The sequence below is a fragment of the Simochromis diagramma genome, unplaced genomic scaffold (assembly GCF_900408965.1).
Source record: "Simochromis diagramma unplaced genomic scaffold, fSimDia1.1 OVJJ01000802.1, whole genome shotgun sequence".
NCBI classification, from domain to species: domain Eukaryota; kingdom Metazoa; phylum Chordata; class Actinopteri; order Cichliformes; family Cichlidae; genus Simochromis; species Simochromis diagramma.
In genome coordinates, this window is record NW_024387492.1 from 15,184,043 (window position 1) to 15,205,756 (window position 21,714).

Below are 21,714 nucleotides of genomic sequence, written 5' to 3' on the forward strand. Positions count from 1 at the left end.
CACATTTACTTCAAAAGTTCACTTAGACAATTTGTTGTTATCAACCTGTGCATCAAAGCAGCTGCTCTGTCTCTGACTGCAGATGCGACACACCTGCTCTAACATCGATGGCTGGGATGAGGCCAGAAATGCAACATTTTAAGTTTTAACTCACACAACAGTGAAGATGTGTTTTTGGTGTTTTTTGTAATCTGGTTTCATTTTGAAGGGAAAAAAAAGCATTGGTGTTGGTCCACCTCTAAGTTTAAACATTAATTGTCCTCATTTGGTCCCAATTGTTGCTGATTAAAGAAAGTACAGCTGAAACCTTAAAACTGGTACCACGTAGAGTTAGTTCTGCTGCTGGTCGGGTCTACACAGAACCATTTTTGTTAAGAGTTGATCCCACAAACCTCTCAGAGACAAATTACGTCTATTGACCCCGATCAACCTTTGCCTCTCCACACAGCCACAAAAACTCACAAACACAGACTCTCCCTCACTCTTTTTCTCTTTCACACACACACAAACACACTTCACTTAATATCCTGAGCGCTTTGGTCTCCACTCCATTCCTCATCCAGTGAACCAGCTCTTTGTGTGTGTGTTTGCTCCTCTCTTTCTTTGTGTTAGGGTGTAAGGTTAAATGATGGCCATTAAGATTCATCTCTGAGTTCACTACCAGCAAACCAAATACCCTCTGACACACACACACAGACAAACATGCACACAAACACATAAGCAGATGAGGGTGGTCAGAGTGCACCAATTGTCTCTCCTCTTCTGTTTGTCTCTCGCCTGTCATTTAGGCCAATTGAAATCACTGAATGCATAATGAATTGCAGTAATTGTAGCACTAAAGCGGGGCTGGAAAATTTGTTCACTTTGTCACTTCTTCTTATTGGCTTTAAATTCCAAGTTTATAGAGTGATTTCGGGCCTGTGTAAATCACCATAAATCACTTTCTTGTACAGCTGACCGTTTCTCGGCAGATCTGTTGTGGCATGCTGTCGACACATTTCACAAGATTCACTCTGTTTGCTCTCCTGCTGCCTCCCAGGACAGATGAACGAAAAAGAGAAGGATGAGGACGAGAGGGTTACAGATCGAGGGGACAACGAGAGATGAATAAAGTGATGATTGAAGTCATTCCATCTTCACACCTACAGATTGGAAATCACCAGGCAATTTCCTACTTTCACTTTGTTTATCACACAAAAAGCGTGTGTGTGTGTGCACGCGTGTGCACACGCACCAGTATGTGTAAGCGTGTTATTCGCATCTCAGTTAATCCTTTTCTCCCTGACAAATTCACTGACTGACTAACAAGGAACTAACTGACAAACTGCCTCATTTTCTTCAATCTGAACTTTTGCACACACGCTTAAACACAAACACACTGCGTGATGACTGAGTGGACCCTGTGTCAATCCCAGCATGCCTCTCTGCTCCGAGGCAGGAGATTCTGTCATCACCACAGTGACTGTCAGAACGCATCATCGGCGGCCTTGGCAACTAATTAAGACCTGCCTGTCAGGCCTGTGGTCCGTGTGCGTGTTTGTGTGTGTGTGTGGAAACATATACCAATGGACAAAAACATGAGTGTAATTAACTACCTGTCATAAACACACACAAGCGCACACACGCTTTATAGCCAGAGCTACTATATCTGCCAGCAGGCATCAACGTACACAGTGTGTTACTCACCAAGACTCACCAGTCATTAGTCACACAGAAAAAACACAAACTAAAATTCCAACAGAGACTTACTCATGCATGAAATCCAATGGTTTTATGCATTTCTTTTTATTATAGCCTCCTATTTTCCAATGAGGTCCCTACAGATGCATGAAAATTCATCAGAATGCATTGTAGCAAATACTAGCAGTGAAGGAAATATGAATTCAAATCCAGAATCAAGTTGTTGAAACACTAAAACTTGTACTTAAAAGTTTATTTACAATGTTAAGGGCGAATGAATGAAAAAAAAAAACAGAACAAAATCCCTGTGTGTGTCAAAGCATGCAGTATTCTTACTTTGATGCTTTAATATGTACAGCCACAGTCACAAAGGTTGCTGGCTGTCATCGAGTTATATCAGTCACACAGAGGGTGCTGCACCAAAAACCTCCTTGAAGCTGCTTTGATTAGCAGAAGAGTGGCACAGTCACCTATAATTTGCATTGAAGAAATGAGCATGGAGGATAAATGATGTTGGTTGCAGCAACTATTTACTTTGTAGGCAACCATTTTTGATTTGCTTTGCACTTTTTCAAGTTTCACTATCACTTGGCAAGGATTGTGTGAGTGTTTTCATACAAGTTGACATATTCCAGTGCAAACTATGGGCAACATCAGTGACCAATTAGCATCTATGGAGGCAATGGAGGTTTTTGGTTCAGAACTGTATACCCCATTGCAAACAATTTCACATGATGGCTGCTAGCAACCACTAAGGAAGTGCATGTGTTTCCTTAGTGATTGATTGCCAGGATCTCTAGGCCTGGGTGACTGAAGTGTAAGAAGTATTTCAATATTGTAGTTGGTCAAGATTTTTTTTATTTTATTTTATTTTTAGGATTTTTTTAAAAATAGTTTTTAACATCTTCAGATAAATCCAGTGAAATGTAATTAACCAGGAGTTGCATGAAATGAAAACACTCATTTTAAAATGATGGGCAGAGTACTTTTTGTCCTTGATCTCTCTTTACTCTCTTAAAAGTGACTAATACTTTACAGTCCCATTAGCTAAACAACATTGAAATCATGTTTTAGGCAATTGTTCACCCCTTACACACAGTAATAGCAGTGAGTGCTGAATTCATCCTCACCACATTAAGAAGTGATGCAAGTTCACTGACTGAAAACTGTGTGCGTGTGTGTGTACAGTCAGTAATGAGGTGTGACTAGTGTGTGTCAGTGAAAGTTGACTGATCAGCGTAATGAGCAACAGAACATAGAGGGAAAGAGACGGCAGACAGGACCAGGAGAAAGTCATGAGATGCAACAAAAATGAGTAGGAGGATATATTAATTTCTTTTTCATATTGACTGATTACACATCTAAAGGCTGTCGGTGTCTCTGCAAGTTGTTTTTGATACTGCTGGAAACGTGACAGGACAGACCAAAAATATAAAAGCACTTAGGGGAGAGGCCTTTTTTTTTCTGGCTTAAAAGGAAAAGATGTCAATTTAAATTCAGGTTGAAGTTACACTGTATGTTTTCTCCTTAATTTCAAGCCGTTTCAGGTATAATTGAAGAATGTATTAAATCTTTGATCAACTGCACAATATATGAGTCAAAACAATTATTTTTATTGGTATAAACTCTAATGCTGGGCAATTCTACAAATGCACTGTAGCTGTATGTACACTTGCTTCAGTAAGATGACTTTTAATAGAAAAACTGACATTTGGTAGGTGTTGCACTGTCTGAGTCACACTGCATTTGCTTACCAGGTGAACTTTATTAAATTAAAATGGGTTTCTCCACTCAGACAAGTGCTTACATAAAGTTAATTGTTACTTGTTTACATGAATAACAAATTACTTGTTGACTTTGAGAAAATATGACCCATTTAGAGAGAAGATTAAAACAGATAATGGGTCACTGCTAAAAAATCTAATCTGACGCTTGATCAAAACATTAATAATATAACCTGTAAATCACGCATCACAAATATCGACCAACAAACCTTGGAACAGAATTTTTTTACATAGATATTTTTAAATGTAATGGATGTCCAGTTGCTTAAATAGATGCAAATAATCTAGTCTTTACTTAGAGGACTTTAAACACACACAATGTGCAGTTCCCCAGATCTCTCTGTAGCATAGTTATAAAACATCATTTTTGCATTTGATTTTAATCTGTGAATTGGACTAACGGATCCCAGGTATGCAGGTGTGACAGAGGCTGTTTTTACCTGTGTATATTTGTGCTTCAAGCTGACTAACCAGAAGTTGGTCATCAGTCAAGCTCTAGATTTATTTATAAATGCATAGCAAGTAATACTGAATGTTCCATTTACAGGCTGTTTCAGCTGTTGACATTTGTAAAAGGGTGCAGAACAAAACAGGAAAAGGCCACCACGTCCTGCTTTAAAGACATATTTTCTTTTTAGGATACATTATCATGCATCTCTATGTGCGTCATTTACATTTAGCACTTCCCACTTGTTCCACTAAATCCTAAATCCAGACATCTAAATCCACGTTTAAACACAGTCTTAGACTACTTTATCTAGTCTGCCTTCCTCTCTATCGGCCTGGTTAAATCAAAACAGCTACAGCCAAAACCAGGCCTCCTGAAAGATAAACAGGCTGATTTCAGAGCAGAAACCTACCAATCACAGTATTGCACAGTAATCCAGCCAGTTAGAAAAGTAAATACACACAGATAGACAAAGACACACATGAAAGAGGAACAAAGGCCAACTCTCAAGGCTCTGCCTCCATCTGTGAGAAAATGGGTTAACAACTTGTACTTGTCCACTTTGTGCTGGTCAAAGAGAAGCCTAACTCCTGCAGTAAATGAGAAAGCAGGTCAGTGCATTCTGTTCCCTTTTCCAAAGATGCAGTGAGTATTGAACCCAAACAGGTCGCAGACAGAAGTTGCATTGCAGAACAAGCCCGGACAAAGAAAATCCTACATACAGAATTGCATCTTATCAAACCAGCATAACTATCTCTCTCTTCGCTGGTCTCTCTCTCCTGTTATCAGCAGATACGGAGGAGGTATGAAAGAGTGCAGCTGCAAGTGTTTGTTGTGTCAGTCTGCTCTGGTCTGCTCCGCTCGTGTGTAGTTGCTTATCATACTTCAAACAGCTTTTGCTCCTTCTCCCACACACTTTTCTCCGGCCACTCTCTTCTGTATCATGTACTCCCATTTCTTTCTTTTCCATTTCATGAAGGATTATAACCCAAGTCTGTGTCACAGGTCGGGGCCTGTAACGTGTATCTAAACAGCTTTTATCATCATTATAATCTGTCACACCAATCTGCTCTTTTCTTTTCTCTTTTTGCCAAATTCAAAAACAGATCTCTGTATATCTGCAAGGTCTACCGGTCCTTAAGCATCTGTTACTTCCCAGCAAACTGTAAAATGGTAACAAATTGGAACTTTGCAAAAGTTAACAGCCATGGAAAAAACAGACCGGCAGCAATGCAGCCATGGTTTATAGTGGTGACATTCAGGAGGGACCTCATCATGGTATTCAATTTGTATTTACAGGTCTCGTGATTTTAAGGCGATCCAATTCAGTGCATGAAAACTCAAAATGAAGTACCACAGTTCACGGTTAGATCTTTTAATGAATTCATTTCATTCTTTCATTTTATCTCTTACACTCGTGGACGATGTCTAACAATACAAGCCAGCAGATTTTCAGGTCTCCAAATAATGAGAGCTTTCTAAAATAAAGGAAAATGGTATTATATTTTCAAGATATGTTAAGCTGCATCATTTCACTGAATTAATACAATCTGGTATCACAGCAGCCAAGAAAAATGATTTACAGTTCTCGGAGGAGAGCACTTGTCATAACAGCCACAGTTAACGAAAGACAAAACATAGCCTACTGTTGAGCCCACTCTTTGTTCACAGTGTCATTTAGAAAGAGCTTCTAATTTGTTCTCACATGTAGGTGGAGTTTCTGCACTGTTCTGTGGTGCGTTGGTTGCAGGCAACATCAGACTGTTTTTCAGATTTTACTCTGAGAAAAACGGGCAATATGATTAATGTGAGTCATAATCTCGGGAATGCATGGAGAAGATGAGTACTGTGCGGTACACTTTACATGCTGAATACCCATCTCTGGTGTAAAATCATCCCACAAATATGAAAAACAGGCCAAATATTTTGTGAAGGATATGCTTAACCTCTTCATATATAGATATGAGCGTATAGCCATGATTATGAAGCATTAAAATCTCGATGGATCAAATTAGAAATATTTGATTTTATACACATTTTTTAAATGAGTATAACATAATTACCTAAAATATGCCTCTGGGATTTAAACTCAAATTACAAGTCGTGTGTGTGCGTGTTGCCGCACAACATGAGTCTATGCCTGACTCACTAAGGTTTATGGGTTTAAGATATATAATGTAACATTTTAATTAAACTATTGCAGATTTGCAGTCCATACTAAATCTAATTCAATAAACGTTCTATATCTTTGTGTTAAATCAAGCAATCGTATTGCGATTCATACTGCACTTCACGTGTGCTTTTGTGTTTAAACACTAAAAACAGAAGGCATCAAAAGATCTAAAAAAAAATCTCTTACAATCTGCAACAATTTAGTAACTTACAGTCAGTAACTTTTTTAAAAAGCAAAACATGACTGTGCTTTGTCTATTTGAACTTCAGTTGAGCTTAAATGGAATCCGGCATCTTTGAAGTGCAAGAACACAACAAAGAACAAAAAGACATGTAGACTTTACTGATTATATAAGAGCTGCTGATACAACTACAGCTCTCCAACAACTGTACAGTATCACATAAGATGGCAATTTAATATACTAAATATTCAGCCTATCTATATCCGTGAGTTAAGTCATGAACATATTCATGCAAAGAACGTAAAATCGTCCACTGATATTACAAATGCACGTATAACCTAGAAATACTCAAGAAAATCTCAAGTATGCATAAATTCATAAAAAAGAGACTTTTGTAATGAAAATTGGTCTGACATTTAAGCATTTCTTTGTGGTGGAGTACAAGAGAATTAAATTGGATCTGTTATGTGTGAAAACAACATCCCACTGGACAAATACTGTAAAGCAGGTTCCAGTCTGATATTAGCAATAAAAGACAGATCCTTTAAGAGCAGATTATTTCGTTATAAGCCTACATAAACTGAAATCCGTGCCATGACCTGCTTTATTAAGTCCACACATCGATAAGCTTTAACATCAACAGCTCAACGACACTGTTTAGGATTAAATAATCATGTTAAGTTTACATACGCAGCCAGAAGTGTATTCACTATGACCTGCAGTCATGCTCCTTCTGTTTCATTCCCTCTCACATTTCTGCTGCTACGATTAAAGTCGCTCTCCCCTCTTTTAGTTTCTCTTGCTCTCTCTGGACCACTAACCTTGATTCACTGCTTTACTCGACTCTGCCTCAGGCTAGGACATATACACATACACACACTGAACATAGAGACATGTACAGACAGGCAGATTTACAAGCATTCATACAGCCGTATAGACTAAATGGGAGATATACACATGTACTTGACCATGGTAAAGTAGAAGCAGTTAGTTTGGGGCCAGCGTGAGGGGAAAGTGCGGCTAACCAAAACCACATGTGGCTGACTCGCTCTCTCGCTGCGTCCAGAGGTATGTGAGGCTTTGGAGCGTGTGTGTGTGTGCATGTAACTGTGTGACGGTGTGTGATAGAGAGCAAACATTAGAAGAAGAGGCACAGAGGCAGAGTGAGCTCATTTCTTGACTTTAACCTTTATTTGTCCAGGGAACAGCTGCATTTAGCAGACATGTAGTTCTGTAGTAAGACTACATTCACACAGCAGCACACGGAGGAGTTGTCCCACTTTAAGTATGCTTTTTACTCTTGACCCCTGCAGCAGTGCCACAATCAGTGAGGTTAAGCTCTTTGTTCAAAGGCAAACCTGCCACAGTTCCTGCACAGTCACATCCTAAACCTGAAAAAATCCAGTTTGAAAGAACTCTGCCCAAAATACTCTTTTAAAATGTTTTTTTTCTCTGACAACCACAAAGAAGGACTGACCCTCTTCTGCTTCAGCTGATTAGATTTCAGCCAGTTACACAGATTCTCCATAAAGAATGTCTGTTTGTTTCAGATCAGCCTCCTAGCCAATGAAACTGCTTAAAAATGACTGCAAATGTATAATCACTGCATTTTGAGCAAGAGTTTGTATCTCACACTTTGTAGAGAAGTATGCAAAAAGAAAGAAGCAACACAAGTGTTTTTTTGGCCAACAATCAAATATGCACAAACTCAATCAGCTCCACAAAAATGATTAATTTTGTTGACTTTGTCCCTTGCATGAACTTGAATGAAGTTGAACAGGAAGAAAACAAATCCACAAAGACTACATGGAATCTCAGGGAAAACATGTTAAAAATAAACGAGGGTGTCAAGTACTGTATCCAACTGATGAATGCCGAGCACACAACGTAAAGAAAGTCATGAGTTTTTTTATTCAACAAATCCATGTAAACCTCAAAACATCAGCAAACACAAATGATCGTGCACAGACAGCTGTAGTTCTGTATCAAACCTGCACTTAGCTTCACTTTGTAGTGAGGAACTAACCCTACAAGACAAAGCAATGCTGTGTGTTAACATACCATTGTGTGCATGTGCGCATGTGTGTGTGTGTCTGCGTCCCTGAGGTTGAGTGTAAGAGACAGTTTATGTCATGGGAAGGTAGCTCTGTATCTGCTAACCGTTACTCCAACAAGACAGCTCGCTTAGCTCACACACACACACACACACACACACACACACACACACACACACACACAACGCACACACACACACACACACACACACACACACTTTATTTACCTTTGGCCCAACACAGACATAGTGACAGTTAACCTAGCCACTTAATACAAACGGACAGTTTCTTCTACAAGGACTTATATTTAGAGTGTGTGTGTGTGCGCGCGTGTGTGTGTGTGCGTGTGTGTGTGTGTGAGCTTGAGTCAGAGTAAATCTGGCTGAACTGAAAACAGAGAGGAGAGAAAACACTAACAAAAGCATTCCAGAAAGTGGGTGAGAGAGATAGTGAGACACAGAAAAAGAAGGAGAGCGAGAGAGAGACCTTGAGAATGTTTCGTGGCAGCATAACACTGTAAAGAAGAATCTGTACTTCACCTTTTGAGCCATCAGATAAAACCAGATAGATCTTATACATCTGCAATATTAACTGACAAAGTGTGTGCAAAGTTGCTGTTTGGGGTTTTTAGCTAAAAGCTGAAAAGAAAACATTTACAAGTCTGTATATGTTACGTAGAACAGGAGAGAGGAGAGAAAATGCATTTGCCATTTCATTCTTTTTTCATTGCACAAATGATCTTAACTTAGCTGTCTATCAGACAAATGAGCTCCCATTTAGCCTAGACTGGGGTTTTTTTCTTTGTTTTTGCTGCTTTATATGGTGAGAAATGAAACATGCTTGTGCCTTTAATGTTCGGGAAAATCAATATAAAGATGAATATGCAAAACATGGGCCTTTTTTAACTATTTCTTGACAGGTGTAAAGTGATGTTAACTATGTGTGGAGTTTTTAAGACGAGGTTGACAAGTGAGGTGAAATGTTGAAACAGCATTTTAGATGCGAAAATCACTTAATTCACTTTAAACTGACTCCAAAAATATCATTTTACCTTTATTTTCCAATCAGTCCAGTATTGTTCAAGTGTTTAAGTAAGGATAACTACATAACAACTGAAATTTCCATCTTAAATAGAATCCACACACTTTATCCCATGTAATACAACACCATTTGGTCTGGATTTGGAAATCCCACCCTTTCTCTTGTTATGGGGGAAACATGGGAACTGGAAAAATAGGGAGGAGAAGAGATGGGAGAGAGGGGGGGGTAAAGAAGGGGGCATTAGATTAGAAGTCAGGGGTAGGGAAAGAAAATGTGTGTGTATGTGTGTCGGGGGGGGGGGGCAGAGAGGGGGTAGGGTTTGATAAACGTTGTGTTACTCTGTTTAGGTTAGTGGGCCATAAATTCCAAAGGGGGTAGGGAGGTAAATGAAGCTTTAGGATAGAGTTTACGGATAGAGGCTTACTTGGAAATGCTCCGTGAGAACAGGCGAGAGAGCTTGTTTGACTAAACTGACTGAGTTTGTTCTGACTTCACCAGACACGGTGGAGTCTGCATAGTATCCGCATCGCAGGGGAGTGTGCATATGTGTATGTGAGGGAACATCAGCTTAAATAAGACTTTCAGGGCATCCTCCCAATGAAAACCTTTCATGTCCTATTTTGGAGCTCTTCATTTTGTGTTGCTCTGAAGCTGTCCGTTGGGAATTTCACTGCACTACCTTTTCTTTTTTATCACTTCCAGTGAAAGGCCACATTATTTGTTCTGAGAGGTAAAGTTCTGTAATCGAATCAGCAGAACTCATAATCAAAGTTTGCCGCAGATGAATCGGCGCTGCTCACTTGTGCTCAAACACTAACAAATGCCTGGGGGAGTAACGGTCTCAATGGATGTTTTAAGCCTGCAATATATGGAAACCGTGGAAAAACTATTGTTTAGTTTCATGAATGCATACATATAAATCTCAAAAGGTTGGCCTTTAGGAGGTTGAAACTCAGCAGGCAGCCCTGGCTCCTCTCAGTTATAGCTGTTGGAGTTGCTGCATAGCTTAATTTTGATATACGACACTAACACAGTGCTATGTTTACAGATTCTAATCCCTGAAAAGTATGCATTTAAATTGTAATTGCTCATAGAAGATTTTTGTGAAGAGCACAGTTTAGTGAAGCCTTCATTATGGTTGATTTTATGGGTACTGTAACAGAACCCGGTGCTAAATTGTGAAAGACCAAAGTACAGAAAAGCTCCAACATTTCAGTTCTGCTCTTCGCAATAGAGGCTGCATTAGGCAGGGTCAGCTTTCTCTTTGATATGCTGAAGAACAGTGCAGCAGATACACAGATGCACTGCTATTAGTGTCAATGGTGGAGAGAATTAAACATTCAAAAGTGTGGTTACACTTTACTAGAGTCAGTGCTGACAATGCTCACTGCCACAGCAACAAGTGGCAGAAACATGAGCAATCTGGCAACTATAAAAGTATATTACAATACAAAGGTTCCCAAATTCAAATCTTTAGAGATGGAAATGTATTGATTGGTTTTTTGATTCTGATATCCATCAAGTGATACCCAGTCTGCACCCATGAGTACATTGGTTTCGCTTGCTATATTTATACACCCTCTTCATGAAAAGTCCTTTCAAAATGTGACATGTCTGATGGAAGAGCAGGGTTGTGAAAAGGTATGAAAGCCACAGATTTACTGTATTACATGTCAGAAGCTAGGAAAAACATGTCCATCACTAGGCAACATCTTTGCAGTGCAACTAACATTCGCAAAATCCAAAGACATTCAATTTACAAAGCAAACAAATCAGCAAACGCTCACTTTTAAGATGGTAAAAATTGGTCATTTTAGCTTGTTAAAAAGCTTAAACAACCACAACGTAATCAGTTTTTCTGTCATTTCATTTGATATTTATTCATTGCTTAATTAAATGTTTCATCATTTCTATTTAATTTAATTTGTCTGCCCTTGGGCTCAGATTTCTGCAGAATATCTTTCTAAACAACATAGCGAAAGCATTATGACTGCAGACATTAAAGGGTTGGGAGACACCTACTTATCGCCCACTTAATTGCAGAGTTTGATTTTCCTTATACAAATGAAGTTTTATACAGTAGTTTTAGAATAATTTCCTTTAAAGAGTAATGATAACGGGTGTATGTAAAATATGTAAAGACTAAATATTAGCATATCACTTTATCACAGGCGATATTTTGAAAAACAAGGCTAACACGACCCAGCTAGAAAACTGACAGACAGACAGATGTTCAACATTTAAATGTCTGTCTCAGACTCCCACACTCAGTCTGTCTGTTAGCATGATTGACTGTATGATGTGTATACGCAGTCACTGTCACGCTGACCATGTGTCTACAGTCATCTGCAGTAAGGAGAGACACACACAGGCTGGCAGGCAGACAGACAGACTAAACGTCAGATTAGAGTGGCAGACAGACAGATTTGACAGGGGAAAAAAACATTGTGTACCACTATTTGGAGGAAAAAGATAGCTCGGGAATATCTCCCGGAAGATTGAAATCTCTGTTCACACAGAGGAGCGGCAGTGTGGGGATGTGAAGATACATGGTCAGGGATGGAGATGATAATCTTAATGGACTGGTCGTCTATCTGTAAGCCATTGATTCACACACAAACACGTAAGGGAAGGTTTAAATATCTCAAAAGCCTTCTCCAACTTCTGATTTGAAATCAGCTTACAGAAGGGAGGAGAATTATTGGAAATGAATTTGAGGACAGTGAAAACACGTCTCTATAATTTTAGGACATATTGTTAAAGTGATTGTAGCAGAGTATCCCGTAGGATTTTACCTAGAGATAATACACACAGATAAGCAATAAGCCTTTACATGGAATATTGCACATTGATGGCTTATGACTACTTTTGTGTGCATTTGTGTGTTCCTGTGTGTGCATTCATGACAGATGTCTTCATAACTGGAATAATAGAAACCATTTCTGCCAGCCCCCAGAGCTACACAGGCACATACACACAGGAGCCCTTTGGCTATCCCATCCACCTGAAGGCTGGCATAATCATGCATAACACACACAAAGTTGGGCTGTCACATCTACTCAAAGTACAGGTTAACTGCGGCCTTAAGCAAAGTCTGTCTCATTAAATATACTTTGTTTACATAGCTTAAGTTTTTCTTATAAAGCATAAAAGATAACAAAACTACTTTACATTTTTTAGGGAAGATAACTAACTGTTGTATAAACTAACACTAAGAAGTAAGAGAGGTTGAGAACTTAAAATGTGCCAGATTAAGACCATGGGTTACACTTTAACCGAGAGTCATCGGGAAATCCCAGACTCATCTATTTTAGTCTTCTGTGGGTTGACTGGATCATTAAACATTTACTGAACATGAAAGGCAGGAACTGGTCACTGTGACAAGAGGAACAGTGGAGATTTGCTGTAAAGTTTCCACCCCAAAGTGAAACATGCCATAATCAGTTTGTAACCTTATAACTTTACTTCAGTGCCACCTATATACTTATAATTAAGAGTTAGTTAATGAACAGCACTTTCTGCAAAGACCCTTGCCTTGCCAAAAACCACCTCCAAAATTTAAATGAGTCTTCCTGGGAAATGGGAAAAGGTGCTTCATACAGGAGTGACCCTGAAAAGCACAAAACGAAACCATGACAAGCTTGAATATGTTACTATATGCATTTCATTACAAAGGACTCTGACTTTGAATTATTACTACCATTAACAATATAATATAATATATAATACAATATAATAACAGAGCACAACTATGATCCGAGCCTAAGGCCTGCAGACTTTGCCTTCATGTTGCCAGGAAGTTTAAAGTGAGCAACAATAAAGATTACATTAGAAAAGAGCATTTAATTTCTAATGTAATCAGTTTTGTTGCTAGAGGATAAATACATTCCTGAAAAGTGAAAACAAATACAAAGCATCATGTCTCACAATCAAGACTCTCTGTTATTTGTGCCAAAAATTGTATTTATTTAATGTTTGCACAATCGAGTGAGGAACCTGAAAAGGGTCTGATACTAAAATTACGATTGATTAGACACTTGTTTGCAACAGTATTGATACCAACAATGTTATCTTCACCTCACACAGCAACATACAGGCACACCTGAACAGCAGCACATCAAAACTTGGCAAAGCATCTGACACCTGAGAGGAGAGGTCAGTGAAGCTCCCATTTCAGCAACATTCAAGTATTAAACAGTATATCGTAAATGTTAAATGTTAAATGCTAAAACTATTATGACAACACAACCATTACCTCACCTCCAATAAACCAGCAGCTTACTAATCCGTTATAACAAATATTCTTCACTTGGGGCCTAAGTTCAGTGAAATCTACAAAATTCTGCCAGAGTAGATGTAGAATCTGCCAAAACCATTTTAAAAAACTTGTACTCCTTAATATGATTTGACAGTATTTCTATCCCACTGGGCATCCGATTGGTCTCTATCATTTTTATACTGAATAACGTCTGCATTGGAACATAGCATTCCTACGTTAGTTTTCAGGGATTGATTAAAGTGGCACTATACAAAATGATCTATCTATCTATCTGCAGTGTGAAGAGTGTGTAGCATATCTTACAAACTTGTAACCTTCACAACCAAAGGACAACTCCCTTATTAAGGAGAGACAGAAGAGAAGAGAAGAGAAGAGAAGAGAAGAGAAGAGAAGAGAAGAGAAGAGAAGAGAAGAGAAGAGAAGAGAAGGGTGTGTTTAGCTACTGAAGGAACAAAGTTACTCAGAGCTCTTTTATTAAAAAGCAGGCTCAACTAAACAAATAGCACCTGGAAACTTCAAACCTCCCGACAGCTGTCTAGCTACACAGACAGACAAGCACAGGAAGAGAGACACAGAGACAAATGGCACATAGATTAACTGACAACCAGGTTGGCAGAGTCACAAAGACGGGTGACAGCATACCAGTACAAGAGTGCTTCAAATATTTAATCGATTCAGGATTGTCACTGTAGAAATTTTTTAACAAGCAAAATAACACTAGACATGAGCTGAAGGTTTATGAAACATTGAAACTATCTGACATTGAATCAAATGGTTCAGAGTTCTTCAAACATGTTCATACTGAGGAAGGTCTAAATATTACTACAGTACTTTAATGCTGGCTTATCAAGGTCAGGAAAATAAAAACCCAAAGAAAGCTCTACTGCCATGTCAAGGTGAGTTCGATTAAATACGCTAAAATAATTGACAAGCACTTAGCCCATGATTAGTAAATGGGATGATTAGTAATGTAGCTAAAAGATGGGATGACAATGGATGACAAAACAAAGCAACATCACTACAACTAATGTCTACACAATGAAAAGGGAACCCTGCGTTAAGGTGGAGGCTATGGGGGAGTTACGACAACATTAAAACCATGAAAGATGAAGCTCGGCTGGCGACTCGTAACTCACCCTTCTCAGCGCGCCCCATGTGAGCTGGATCCAATAGAAGCAAAGCAGAGAATAACAGCACAGAATTAGGTTGGAAAGCATGCACAGGTTCACAAACACAAAAGAGATTTTCATTACATGTTGTTCTGACAGCAATTTTCTCACTTTACGCATTTTTCTGGTCTATTCTGGATAAACTTCTGCTTTTATCTAACTAAACAAAATATATATATTCAAGAAAAGCAAGAATGAAGTAATCCAATATTGCCCCATGACTTTCTTCAGCTTTGCATCTACCCTGTTCAACAGCAGCAGCAACAAAATCAATGCTTTCAGGAATCATATATAAGCAGCTACACTCCAACAATGATTTGTAACCTTAATAACACAGTTGAATGCAATCTGTTTAAAAAATGCAAAGGAAAGAACAAGTCTGAACTAACACAAGTTCACACAAACTTTAAACTTTATCCAAAACACACCCAACCTCTGCCTTCACCCTCTTATTCAACTAATCCCCATGAACTCCAAAAGTCAAGACTGTCTTCACCTGCTACCACTTGCACCAATCTCTCACTCCTTTATGCACATGCACACACAAGTCATATCTCTGTTGCATATATCATTATCACTACACACTAAAATGCACAACTGGTGCTGAGGCTGCTCATCTGGCTGTGTGAGTGTGAGGCAAAGGGTGTGTGCTTGTGCGTGCACTGTAATGTAATTAATCAGCTGTGAGTGTTGATTACTTAATCTGTCATTAGCCAGCCATGTGTATAAGGGTGAGTGAATATGTGTGTGTGTGTGTGTGTGTGTGTGTGTGTGTGTGTGTGTGTGTGTGTGTGTGTGTGTGTGTGTGTGTGTGTGTGTGTGTGTGCGTGTGTGTGTGTCAGGCAGCAGCATTTTTCAAGGCCCCCTTGTACCAACAGCTGTGACCAGAGCCAAACAGGGCAGAGCAGAGATTGATGATACAGGACTAGCATCATCATTCATCAGGGATGTGATGTTTCAGGGATTTGGGATGTGTGTTGAATGTGCTGCCTGTCTTGGTTTCCAGTGGAGCGCTATCACTTTCTTGGTTCGCTTTCTTTGCTTGATTGGTGATTTAAACCCATCACGACCCAGTATTTAAGACTCAATCCTCTTCATGACATTATTTAATCTACTGTAGGTTTTCTCTGAGTACTCCAGTTTACTCCAACAGCCCCAAAACACGTGTGTTAGGTGAATTGGCAATTCTAAATTGGCCGTGGCGTGAATGTGATCATGAATGGTTGTCTTTTCTATAGTCTCTTTTTCAGTAGTACCTACTCAGCTCAGCTCGACTTAACTCGGTTTTCAGAGTTTTCCTTTATGTGGTAGTACCTGATGCCAAAAACATCAAGCCAAAAAAGTGACGTCAACAGACTGCATGCCACTGATTGGCTACGGAGTGGCTGGATGACTCACGAGGCGGAGTCCTTTACAAGAAACCTGCCATTTTTGAGACCCAGCAACAAGGGAAATCGCTATAAACCACCGCCGTGGTCGAATGACAAAGTGCAGACATTTACCATCGGTTTAGCAGCAGGAGTACCATCGTCTCAATGTCCTGAACTTTTGGTTCACATTGCTATAAAAACACCTCCCACATTGAGGTGCTACTCAAATGTAATGGAAAATGACGGAAACAGAGTAGAGTCAAATCAACTTGAGCAGCTGAGTAGCTGTTAATGGAAAGTAGACTGGCAACATATCCAAGGATATGCTACCTGACCAGCATGTCATACAATACAATACAATGTAAATATACAGTTTTTGCCAATACAAACTGTTTATGTCACAAATTATTGTGTGGGATTATATTTGTCATCTTAAACAGACATAGTTGTGGAGGTTTTGTGTTATGAAGTTCTAAAAATGGGTAAGAAGTGTAGAAAGTTAGTAACACTAATCAGTAACCAGTCTCTATTTTCATCTGCTTATTATTGCATTATGAACACCACAGATAATAACTGATATAGCCCATGACTGACGTCAAAAGTTTACATTTTCAAAAAATACAAACTTTCCTTTTAAAGTCACTTCTTCGTGTTTTAAGTTGAGCAAAGTCTAACTCAGTATCCACCCTCTTTGCAGTTATTTCGCTTTGACATTATGGCATCATCACTACAAGCTGCAGAATTTCTTTGGCATTTTATGGTCTCCGGTTGCTGCTTTGCTGCTAGTCTCTCTCTGTTTATATACCCCTTTGGTCACAGTGGATCACAGACAAAAAATATACTCATTAAAAAAACAAAACAAAACAAGAAATCAAATGCCATCCTCTTTTGGGAAGCAATGAGTCAATCAGTGTGCAAAACACACAAACATTTCCCGCACTTCCACATACAGAGCATTAAAAAAGGAAAAAACAACTTTGTCCATATATTTTGATTCTGCCTGTGTAATAATAGTTGTTTTAAACTGTTAAACTGTACAGTTACATTTTTAACTTGTTTTAGGTAAAGTACAGCATTTTGTGAAACTTGAGTTCTTGACGAAGAACAAATTTTTACATCAAAACATCGTACCTTTCCAAAGCAGAAAGGGAGCTTCACTGAGAGTCATTTCAAAGTAAAGAAACCTGCCACGATTTATCAGTGCAAATAGCGCTCTGTTTATTTTGCACGCTGTCACATCCTCTTGAATACGTCTGCATAAACTCATGTAAACAAGAATTTCTTTATATTTTATTTTGCAAAAGTGCCCAAAACTTTCACCCACTGTACACACTTAACCCTCAAACTCATTTATGCTCACGCACACACACGCACACACACACACGCACACAGTCTAATGAGGGATTAGCTAATGAATTCTCTCAGCAGATTAATTACATTTTACAGACTTCCTCCCCAAACAGCTGAAGAAATGAGCCAGCCACTTTCAAAGCAATGGATTTTGTAAAATCTATCACTAAATTGAAATCCGTAGAAACAGATTGGCTCTAAGCAAAGGGACGTTTCATTTGTGGAGAAGACATTAAGATGGATCTGAAGGACTGCAGACTGAGGCATTACTTTTAACGAGAAATAAATAAAAAAAATCCTTTGATTTGGCGCCATTTTACATGGCATGAGTAGAATGAGGAGGCATTTTCACATGAATCGAAATGAGAAGCAAACATTTCAGATGCTCGTCTTTTGTACCACTGTACTCCGGAGGGCTTAAAAGCATCGGCCTCCCTCCTTCTCTGTAAGCGACAGCAAAACACATGAATTGACACACACGTTTGCACTACACACATACACGAGACATGACAGACACACACAGTGATTCACACGCATACACACACACACACACACTCCCTTCTGCCGTTTTCACAGTCTCTTGAGTGGAGGAGATGCCCACGGCCAAAAACCAATGGTTTCTTATTTGTCCCCCTCCTCTTCTCTTTCTCACTGTCCTTCCATTTCTTTCGCCTTTCTCTATTAAAACACACAATTTTATTTCATCTCCTAAATGGGGCGGAAAAGTAATTATAATTAAACTAACTTGGTTCTAATGTTCGAAATACTAAAATAATTTACAATTCTAATTAAACCAGCTCAGATGCTGTGTTCAGTGGCACTGGCAGCCTTTTAATTCGTCTGGAGACAGTGATGGAAAACAATTATTTCACTTCATTAAGATTAAAGACGCCTAGAATCTGTGTCACAACTCGATCAGAGAGGAGACAGATTTAGAAAGTTGTAAAATTAACATAAACTCGGTTACTGACTTTGTAAAGACAGCTTGTTCAGATTTATTACACTGACTTTGTAAGTGATTAGCCAAAACAAAACTGTGTATAAAAAGTGATAAGAAGATGCAAGAGACAGGCAGATTTAGAGAAATGCTTTAACTTGCAGTTTGACTTTCTAATTGGGAAACTAGAATATATTAAAAAACTGAAAGGACACAAATTTAGTGAGAATGCATCTCAGCGCGGACTGAAAATGACTTCTTTAGTGCTTAATGGATGGTTTTAAAGCCTTGCCACTAATATTTCTTGTCCTTGTCAGTGATAAGAGTGTAGCACCCAAACACACATTTCCTTCATTACTAACTTTTGGTCTTATAATTATTGCTTTTTCTCAGTGCCAAGTCATAATGGCTGTATTAATTATCAGCCTGCAAACCTTATCTGCATCACTGGCTGGAGATTTTAGTGAACCGGTGCATAAAAATGCTGCCAGTGATAAGTTTACACAAGCTGAACGGTGTTAACTTAAATGTTACCTAAATTTTTTGTATGGTTAGCTGGTACAGAAAATACATGGAGACATATGAATGTTTAGTAAAAAGTGTGCTTGTTAATTTTCCCTGTACTGATTTGCTACAATTATTTTCACATTTGCATGCTTTTATCACTAAATATGTGGCTCTTTTTCTACAACAAAGCCAAAGTTCTCCTTCCGATCCCCTTTTCCACGCTAATGATAGCCCACGTCTCTGTGAAGCGGCATCCAGTCACTAGTATTTACTAGCAAATTAACAGCACTTAAATTCCCAAAGAGGCCTCAGAGAAATTCCACACATTTGTTACCCAGAGGACCAAATGGCAATGGGGGGGGGGGGGGGGGGGTTAGGGTGGGAAAGAGGAGGGGTGGAGGCAATAAATCCTCCCCAGATGAAGCTGGAATTAATGTGTAATATTAATGCAAATCATTAACAGGGCTATTGTGAACACTGGAGCGTAAAATTATGATTTTATGTGTGGCGCGTGATGTGCTCTTTGCTGTAACTTTATTGTATGGTTGTGATTTTGGAGGTCAGCTTTCAAACAGCTGTGTGAGCCTCTCCTGCCTCTCTGCGCGTCGGAGATGAGAGTGGAGCAACGGCTGAATGCGGAAATAAAACGCAAACAGGTACGAGATCGAGCGATTACAATGAGAACGTAAGGAGTTTGGTTTCTCGGAGCTCGAGGAGTCGTTTGTTTGTTTTGTAACAGCGGTTAACTTCCGCGAGTTCATTTAGGCGACTTGCAAGCATCGTCCCAAAAGTGGCGAGCAGCACTGTTGCAGCGTTTTTCCTGTGCATACGTGTTTCTGCAGGCGAGACGGACAAAAGAGCTTCAAAGGCTCACTGCGCTGCGGGTTACTGTTTAAACTCAAGTCCCGAAGTCAAGCAGAGGGGTGGGCTTCCAACGCATCCCCCGCAAAACGAGGTTTAAAGTATCGCACTCTGCGCGTGACCGTTTTGATGGGAAGTTTCGGGCAATTCGCAAAAATCACGCGTAACTTGATGAATGTGGTAACCAGAAACCAGTTACCGAAAAAGTATCTCAGTCTGATCTCTTCACTCACGCAATGCCAAAAAGCAATACCCCTCTTTATCAACATGCGATCGACGTGCAGACTGTATTCCCAACCATTAGGTTTGATTGCATGCAGCGAGAATAAAGTTGGAGCAGAAGCGGCTCATTTGGTTTGCAAAGCGCCAGCAGCTCGTGGCGCTCGCAAACCCAACTGTCCGCTGGCTGGAACAAAAGAGCAACGCTCCTTTAGAAAGTACTTTTAACACATCACAGAGCGCAGGGTGATATTAAATAAAAAGCTCGCAAGCATTTAAGGACGACAAAGATCAAAACAAACCAATCCATCATGCAATTAAGGTGACACATTAGCGTGTCACGGGATGGAAAAACAGCAAAGTGCACCAGGCTTTTAATAAAGGTTGTACAAATCAACGCTGTCTTGCTACATAAATATTATTATACAGTGATGTCCGGGCACACAGGAACTTTTTTTCTTCATTTATGCGCTGCGAGACTGCACTGCTTCACGGCCAAGCTCGGCTCTGCTTGAAATCTACAGGAATAAACGACGCTCAGCGCAAAAAAATGTGAAATCTTTCCACTTTAATCCTACTTGCTCATAACTGCAAATGTATGCAATGCTTCCTTTTATTCGTAAATCAGAGTCATAGTAACTCTCGGGTCTGAAGACCTGCGATGCGAAGAGCCAAGCAGAAATGCAGCAACTTAAGTTTTAGGCATTAAAGATAAGAGTTGGCGATCCAGGTTATGAGTGAGATTTCTTGTTCATATAAGAGAGCGCAAACAAGGCTTTAAATGGGCTGCATTCAAATCGTCGCACACAGGCGACTTGCGTGAGACGAAGTGAGCATTTCACATTTTAACAATGTCAAAAAGGCATCTCCACCTCATGAAAATGACCATTTCCACGTCCGCCGACGTTTAAAATGCCCACATATGTGATAAAACAGGCGATACGGTGCATTTTCAACACCGAGGCTAACTTTTCTCGCACACCTAAACACACCTGTCTGGAATTTATGAGCTTAAACCAACGAGGAAAAAGAAATTGTCGCCTAAACTTTTTCTTCTAACACACGACACAACACAAACCACTTCAAACTGTCGTGTTTTTCTTCTTCTTTTTCCTCTTACCTGTCGGTATTTGGCCAGAGACGTTACCAACTATCGAACAGAGAAGCAGGAGTCCCAGGAATACAGAGAAGAGTGTATCCATGTTTAAAGCCGTGGCCGTGCGAGAGTCTGTAACAGTTTCTCCCCCCCTGAAAGTTTTTTTTTTCTTTTTTCTCCGTCTCCAGTCTTCTTTATCTATTTCTTCAGCGGGTTATTATTCCTCCTGTTGTGATGAATTCAGCGGCCCCATTCTCTTTTTTCTCTCTCTCCCCGTTTTCTCTCTTTTCGCTTCCTACGGGCTCTCGCGGACTCCACACTTTGTTTCACGCGGAGTGCAGTGAGGGAGCGCGAGGGAGAGAGAGAGAGAGAGAGAGAGGCAGGGAGGGCGAGCTCAGCAGAGAAAATGTGTGACGTCACAAATCAGGAGTTTATTGAAAAATAAAAAATAAGGAATTAATAGAAACGATGTAACAACAACACCCCTGGTTTTCTATTATTTTCTATTATTTTATAAGTAATTAGCATATGCAGATTGAGGTTTTTTTTAAAATTTATAGTATTA

The 21,714-nt window shown here is 39.4% G+C and overlaps 1 protein-coding gene across 1 annotated transcript in view; it reads right to left on the bottom strand.

Moving 5' to 3' along the window:
- The window catches only part of ptprk (protein tyrosine phosphatase receptor type K), a 104,275-nt gene extending 82,775 nt beyond the window's left edge, over positions 1-21,500 (bottom strand). Inside the window, 2 exon segments of the mRNA XM_040016918.1 lie at positions 14,777-14,800; positions 21,174-21,500. Of these exon segments, the coding sequence (XP_039872852.1) occupies positions 14,777-14,800; positions 21,174-21,255 (106 nt within the window). The 5' untranslated portion in view covers positions 21,256-21,500.
- Between the last annotated feature and the right edge of the window lie 214 nt (positions 21,501-21,714).